This window comes from Sinocyclocheilus grahami, unplaced genomic scaffold (genome assembly GCF_001515645.1).
Source record: "Sinocyclocheilus grahami isolate Dianchi unplaced genomic scaffold, SAMN03320097.WGS_v1.1 scaffold861.1, whole genome shotgun sequence".
In the NCBI taxonomy this organism is placed as follows: Eukaryota; Metazoa; Chordata; class Actinopteri; order Cypriniformes; family Cyprinidae; genus Sinocyclocheilus; species Sinocyclocheilus grahami.
Window position 1 is genome coordinate 196,091 of NW_015506040.1, and position 8,322 is coordinate 204,412.

The 8,322-nt window shown below is 38.1% G+C and overlaps 1 protein-coding gene across 1 annotated transcript in view; it reads left to right on the forward strand.

The window, feature by feature from the left end:
* Positions 1 to 8,322, forward strand: part of LOC107563187 (elongator complex protein 4-like) — a 63,081-nt gene that overhangs the window by 23,084 nt on the left and 31,675 nt on the right. Inside the window, exons 6-7 of the mRNA XM_016247993.1 lie at positions 1,793 to 1,981; positions 7,822 to 7,930. Coding sequence (XP_016103479.1) covers positions 1,793 to 1,981; positions 7,822 to 7,930 — 298 coding nt within the window. The remainder of the gene's footprint in view (positions 1 to 1,792; positions 1,982 to 7,821; positions 7,931 to 8,322) is intronic.

The window sequence follows — 8,322 nt, forward strand, 5'->3', positions numbered from 1 at the left end:
GACAGGAGGATCTGATGATTGACAGTGTCAAAAGCAGCAGAAAGATCCAGCAGAATAAGGACTGATGATTTGGAATCAGCTTTTGCAATCCGCAAGGCTTCTGTGACTGACAGTAGCGCAGTCTCAGTTGAATGGCCACTCCTGAAACCTGACTGGTTAGGATCCAGTTTGTTGTTCTGTGAAAGAAACAATGATACCTGGTTGAAAGTAACTCGTTCGAGGGTTTTCGCTATGAATGAAAGGAGAGAGACAGGTCTGTAGCTATCTGTAAGTGAAGTGTTTAATGTAGGTTTTTTGAGCAGTGGGGTTACCTGAGGTTGCTTGAATGCAGTTGGGAAAGTGCCTGCGAGGAGAGATGTGTTGATGATGTGTGTGAGTGCTGGTAAGAGTGTAGGAGAGATTGCTTGGAGAAGGTGTGAGGGGATTGGGTCTAGAGGGCATGTTGTAGGATGGCTGGAGAGGAGAAGTTTTGATACTTCTGCCTCAGTGAGGGGACAGAAGGAGAAGATGGGAGTTTTAGCAGTGGATGTGGTTTGAGGTCCTGTGTGTGTGTGGGGCTGAGAATTTACTTCTGATTCTTCTAGATTTGTCTGTGAAGAATGTGGCGAAATTATCAGCTGTTATAGAAGTGGTGGGAGGTGATGGAGGGGGACAGAGGAGAGAATTAAATGTTTTGAAATGTGTTGGAAATATGAAGATTTGGCAGTATGGACTTCAGCAGAGAAAGATGAAAGCAAAGACTGATACATACTCAGGTCTGACGGATCTTTTGATTTGCGCCATTTTCTCTCTGCTGCCCTGAGTTTGGTCCGATGCTCACAAAGAACATCGGATAACCAGGGGTTGGAAGGGGCAGCCCGTGCTGCCCTGGAGGAGAGAGGACAAATATCATCTAGATGAGGTTAAAGTAGAGCATAAAGTCTCAGTTGCTGCATTCACATCCAGAGGTGAGAAATGGGTAGTTGAGGGAATACTACAGAGAAAAGATGGGAGGGTGAAAGGGAGCGTAGGTTTCATCTAAAAGTAACCGGTATAGAGATTGGTGGCACACAGGTAGCAAAATGTAGTTTAAATGTAATGAAGAAATGGTCAGAGATATGTAGGGGTTCTACCAAAATGTTGTCTGCAATACAATTGCGTGTGTAAATTAAGTCAAGTTGGTTGCCTGATTTGTGCGTGCTTGTAGTGGTAAGGCGTTAATCAATCCATAGCTGTCTTTGCAGTGCAAAGTATCACAAAGTATCACAAAATTTGTTGTGTTTATTTTAATGCACAGCAGACGGAAAGACAAATAATGCAGAATATAATGACAACAATAAAGATTAATTTGATTCTGATACAGCATTTTATCTAAAACTACCAGTTTTTGCTACATTGCAAACTCTTCTATTTAAATCTGTAAATTTACATATAGGTCATACAATGTTTCACTTGTTTACAAAATTCTTATTTTGCTGCAGAATTGATACTTATAGAGTTCTAAAAACTGTAGTGAAAAATGTACACATCATTGACATGCTACTGTAAATAAGTGTCATGCAGCACCACAGGTTTTTCCTTGTTTCTCTTTTAAATTAAGGTGCACTTATTAAAATACTGTTAAGATATTCATTCATGCATTTTTGAACACAAAGTTTACTCTACATTACTTTAATGAAATATTCATTACACAAGCCAGATGTGGATTTGTTCACATAAATTGTACATATCCAGATTGTCTCGAAAAGAATGCAGTGTTTGAAATTCAATTTTGTTTTTTGTGTTTGTCTCTTTTTTTTTTGCACTTCTGTAGTCTAAGGTTCGGAATGTCCTGCGGCTGGGTCTTCATTCTCTGGGGTCAGTGCTCTGGGGGGATGATGTGTGCTGTAAGGATAACCCCGCCCACTGCCACGCCCTCACCACATTTCTCTATGCCCTCCGAGGCCTTTTACGCACTTCACTCTCAGTCGCTATGGTGACCGTACCCTCCCACCTCATACAGGTATGATTAATCACAGTTTCTCAGTGTGTTCATATAAATCCTTTTTATATGATGTTTGGAGTCACTGTTAAGTCACACTACCTTAATGCTTTGATTCAGCAAGGATGTACTATCTATCTATCTATCTATCTATATCGTTCTACCTATCGGTCTATCATTCTATTGTTGCATTTGTTTTGTCATTCAAAATCTAACCAACAGTGATGACGTCATTGTAATATTTGTGTACTGAACTGTAATTGGGTGTCTTTCTTGCATTTATTTGCCTACATATTTTTCTTCAACTACTGTATTGCAGTGCATTTTGTCCCCTCCAGTTTTTATCTGTGGTGTTTGCCAGGGTTATTTCTCTTACTGAGGTTTAGGGATGTTAAAATCTTAACCCTAAGTATAGGGATGCAATTAATACTTTAAATCATGCTGCTTGTTAAGGACAGTTGAGCTCAATCTATCAATAAGATTCAAAATTTTTGATGATCAAACCTGCAAAATTCCATAGACTTATATTGAAGAAAGAGCACACAATATTGAGGCACAAGCACATTATAGAGACTTAGGGTTGTTCTAGCAACACCCTCGTAACACTCACAACACTATTTTGGCGACAGGTCTTGCACAGCCACTTCAAAAAAGGTATCTGTTGTGGTTTTGTGGTTTTGCTATCATTCCAAACTTTTGAATTTTTATGGCATCATCATGAATCGTCTCGGGTTACTTATGTAACCATGGTTCCCTGAGGGGAACGAGACACTGCGTCCTCTAGGGGTCGCTATGGGGAACGCCTCGTCGTGACCCGTGTCTGAAGCCTACATTGAAAAAACACCAACTTGTTTGGCCAGGCGACAGCCATGACGTCACTACCGTCGCAACTAGTACAAAATAGGCGCCGGTAGCGCACATCATCACTTCTTCGTCTGAAGCTTGTGTCCGCAGCATGGCACAAAAGCTAGAGGACGCAGTGTCTCGTTCCCCTCAGGGAACCATGGTTACATAAGTAACCCGAGACGTTCCCTTTCGTGGAACTTCGAACTGCGTCCTCTAGGGGTCGCTATGGGGAACGGTATTAGACTTTTCCACCATTGACTTCCAGAACTAATCCCACAGAACAGCCTTTTTAGATTTTTTTTTTAACTTGACTGTCAGTCACATGGACCAGCATTGAGGTCACCATAAGTTTGTCGACCCTGGCACACCATAACCACCCCATGAGCCGGAGTCAAAGAGACGACCCCCCTCATTGTGTGAATGAGGTTCTGCTTGGCTGGGGTTCAGGGGCCTGTGTGTGTATCTGTTTGAGTACATGTATGTTTGGCCTTCAGAGGAGCGTCTTCATTGGCGCGTGAACCCACATTCTTTGTCTGAGGCCCTCAACTTTGCATTCAGCCAGCCAATGGTCAGTCTCGAGTCTTTCTGGGCGCTTCTCTCTTTCAGCGTCTCTTGGTTCCTGAGAGGCCCTTTTCTTTGTGCCTCCATTAGCCAACGAGAGTCAGGCCGCAGCCGCTGTGCTAAAAGCGCTTCAAAAGACAAGATCTCACTGTTCTTTGTCCGTTTGGAGACAAAGTGCTAAAACCCCTCTCAGGGAGGCTGGGGGCACACAGCGGTGGAGGTGATGGAGTAAACGTTGGTTTGAAAGTAGTTTTGTGGATTGGATGTGATGTAAACTAGTAGACCTATCAGTAAGTACAGAATAAATTTGAAATATATTGCACATGAAAACAGTTATTTTAAATATTTCACATTATTACTGTTTTTACTGTATTTTGATCAAATAAATGCAATCTTGGTGAGCATAAGAGATTAAAAATGATTTCTTAAACTTTTGCATGTATGAAATATATATATATATATGTGTGTGTGTGTGTGTATATATATATATATATATATATGTATATGTACGTATGTATGTATGTGAGTGTGTATATATATATATATATATATATATATGTGTATATATATGTATATATCAGTGCTTCAGTCCACATATTCTGTGACAGAAGAGTCGCAGTGCAGCATGCAGATAAAATGTGCTCAAGTTCAATCTGTCTTTGTTATTACCTTTATATATATATATTATATTATAACTTATGTTTGTGCAGGTAGAGAGTGCGGTAAGATGAGTCAACTGTCAAGTTTCAGTAAAAAACAAATTCTCATTTGAAAAAGGTTTTGATACCTGAATGTATAGTTTGGGGTGGGAATGGTAAACTGTAAATGACAAACCATATTATTATTGCTATTATTATTATTATTATTGCAATGTCTTTTAATACATTACTTTACCTTTCAAAAATGCAATGTAGCCTTTGGATATTCAGTAGTTTAGTCTTGAGGTAATTTATTATGCTAGATTCTTATTTTGTAGTCGTCAAGCAAGTTTTTGGTAATGAAAATTACACTTCAGTGTAAACCTCAAAACTGTACATCTGCTTCTAGAGGTTTAGAGCTTGAAGAGATGTTTTTAATGTTCAGTAATATTACTAGCATACTGTCTGAGGGATCAAGATTTTAGCTTACACTACTAAACTCGGGGTCAACTTTTACAGCTGTTGTGTTCATCTTCCGTTATCTGCATTAGCACCTCATCTGAAGTCCATCAGATGTGACTTGTAATGAAAAGTCGTGTCATGTATTTTTAATGTCGACAGGAAAGGGCCGGGCGTTGAAAGCCTCCTCTGACGAGATTAAAGCCACAGTCCATCTGAAACTTTAATCAATCTCTGCTCAAATAGACATAGTCCACTACCACACACACCTACAGGCACTGCCGCTGTCGGGTCAGGACCCTGGAGACTCCGTCTATCAGTCTGAAGAATGACAGCTTCAGAGACGTTTAAGGAAGAGCTGAACTGTTATCATGGCTAAAGTTAGCATTTCGATGTGACTTGTAGAACAGTTCAATTAGTAGGACTGCATACAATCTGTGTCCAAATTGGCAGAAAGCAAAGACTCATTGTTCACAAAATTGTACACATTCACTGTGTGTTCTTTACTAAATATTGTATGTCCTATTTTAATCGTACTTCCAGCCACCAACAAGACGTATTCATGTAGTATGAACATATTTTAACACCTTTGCCATATTAAAGTCGATAGATAGATAGATAGATAGATAGATAGATAGATAGATAGATAGATAGATAGATAGGTAGATAGATAGATGCGCATATACAGTGGGTACGGAAAGTATTCAGACCCCCTTAAATTTTTCACTCTTTGTTATATTGCAGCCATTTGCTAAAATCATTTAAGTTAATTTTTTTTCCTCATTAATGTACACACAGCACACCATATTGACAGAAAAACACAGAATTGTTGACATTTTTGCAGATTTATTAAAAAAGAAAAACTGAAATATCACATGGTCCTAAGTATTCAGACCCTTTGCTGTGACACTCATATATTTAACTCAGGGGCTGTCCATTTCTTCTGATCATCCTTGAGAGGGTTCTACGCCTGCATTTGAGTCCAGCTGTGTTTGATTATCTCATTCATGAAACAAATTTGTGCAATTGTTCTTAAAAACATTTTATATTAAACTGAGTAACAAATTATGTAAAGTATATATGAATATATATTCAGAAACTTGATCTACTTGTGTATCATTAAAATAAGCCCTTGTTTAAAAGATTAATATAAAATGCTCTTTAATTCAATTTGTGAAAATATTCATTCATTCATTCATATATCCATTTATTTATTTATTTATCAAAGTGAAACAAAATGTAATAATGGACTGCATGATACATAAGCAATTTCTAGATACATTTCTTAAAATTTTTTGCTTTGCACCTGTAATATTTATATTTATATTTAAATGAGCTTGACATGATTTGCCATTGGGAAATTTACATTATTTATACATTTTACTTTGCATATATATTTTAAGAATGTAGCTAAATCAAAGATTACATTTTTAATTCACAGAAGTATTGTTTCTTATATCCATCTTTTTAAATTAATTAATTAATGCATTTGCAGTATTTCTTACAATGGCCAAAAACTCAAGCTATTTAACCAATTCAACTACACATAGTGATTCCTAGTGTAATTATGAATTATAAATAACGCAAGCAGTAGATTTAAAACTCTCTTTTCCACTAATTTTGTTAACCTGTCCGTTTTATTAAACACCATCCTGGACTTGAACCTTCAATATGTTGGCTCAACTGTTGTAGTGGCATTTGTTGTTGTTTTGTTTACTTGCATTGGTGTGATGGTGTTGAGTTAACAGTGACTGTCACTAACACAGTTGCTTGGGTTACATTTTTGATGCTAGATTTGGGAAAAGGGTCACGGCTGCTTAGACGAACACGCATGCTCTCAAAGTCTGCTGTAGATGAAAGGATGGGAGGAAAAAAGAAAGGAGGAAAGAAAAAAGAAAGGAAACGGATGCATGAAAACTGCATTAGGCCTCGTCAGCTGCTACAGAGAGGGAGTGTATATGAAATATTAAGGAGTGGCGTAGAGATAAATTTTTCACAACGGCCTTATCTTTCTGTCTTTCTTTGGAGTGCTCCCTCCTTTTTGAAGAGACTCTGTATTTGTTTTTGCCAGAAGGAGGCACTCTCAACAGATTTTAATGTGTGTTTGTGCATTTTTGCTCTTTAATACTTTAAACTGGTTTATTTTCTCATCTATATTGGCCTGAGTGTCTTTGCTGTTGTTGATTTGTGTTTGTTCAGTTGTACCCCTGAGCATGAGCTTCATATATTTAAGGTCAAGGTCACAGGTTTTCATGACTTGTTTTCCAAGCCCATTATGTGTTTGTTGAATATTTTGGCCCATTCAGTCATACTTTTATCTCCGTTTACCATGATTTTACAACATTTTGAGCGGTTTTGTAGAATTACACCAGTTGTTTCCTGTTAAAATCATAACCGGCAGACCAAAACAGGCCATTTCAAAGTGTGAAATGTAAACTTGTATAATTCATGTGTGACACAAAAACTTGATAAACGGAAAGGCATATTTGAAATGCTTTAAATTTCTTGAAGACATTTTTACACCAGATATTTTTGGAATGAAAGCATTAATGGGCGAGACGTCTTTTCTTTGATCTTTGGATCTTTCTGGGGATCTTTCAGAGTTGATGTGGCTTTATGCCTACGTTCATCCAGATTTGTGCCATACGGCGACACTGCATGCGTCGTGCGATCAGAGAAAGAGAGACGGACAGATTTGGAGAGCATGTGTTTGAGGGAATCAAAGCACTCGATGTGTTTGAGCAGCAAACGTATGTTCTGCTCTGATCTGATGGATTTAATGTTACACGACACAACCAAAGGCAGCAGTTTACAGAGCTGCCTTTATGTAGTACAGCTGAAGATAATAATGATAATAATACCTGTGTAGATGCCATGATTGATGCAAGAGCTTATCCAAAACGTTAAAACATCATTTTGATGCACTGAACATTATATTGATTGCTAGGTGGTTTGTTAAATGCCCACCTTTTTTTGACCTCAAACTTTTTAATTATACCTCAATGATCCCTCAAATGCAAAGAGTGCATCAAGTGCTAAAGATTACAGTCATCATAGAGAGTGGTGTTTGTAAATTGGACTTTTAAAATTGCTGGTAACTGAGGTCGTTTAAGTTCTGTAAGCTTGTGAATTCAGTCTCTGGAATACCCTGCTCCATTTTTCTGAGATAATGATGACCTAATTCAGTTCTCACAGCAAAAGCAGTGCAACCCCTGCTGTTCGTTAAGAGGGGTTTAATTAGCAAGAGATGCTCTCAGCATTGCTCTAGATGTTCTTACATTTACTTGTACACTCCTCTCATGTATTTCCTGTCTCTCAAATCCGTTCCCACTCTCTCTTCCTGTCTCACTCTCTCAGAACAGAGCTGTAATGGGACGAATAATCAGACTGAGTGACACAGCCATTGCTCTGGAATCATTCAGAGGCTCGGAGAAGGAGACCAACCCACTTTACAAAGACTATCACGGTGAGAAGAAACATACATGAAAGAGTTCATATACACTAGCAAAAAAAAACAAAGTCTAAATATTAGCAACTCATTGTGCACCACTTGATATCTAATTTATGCAGTCGGATTTAGAATTTTATTTTATTTATTTTAATTTTTTTAACACACCAATGGTGGGAAATAAAACAGATATATAAAATAAAAAACTTGTATAACAGTGTAAATTTCCTGTCCCCTCAAAATAAGTCAACACACAGCCATTAATGTCTAAACCGCTGGCCACAAAAGTGAGTACACCCCTAAGTGAAAATGTCCAAATTGGGCCCAAAGTGTCAATATTTTGTGTGGCCACCATTATTTTCCAGCACTGCCTTAACCCTCTTGGGCATGGAGTTCACCAGAGCTTCACA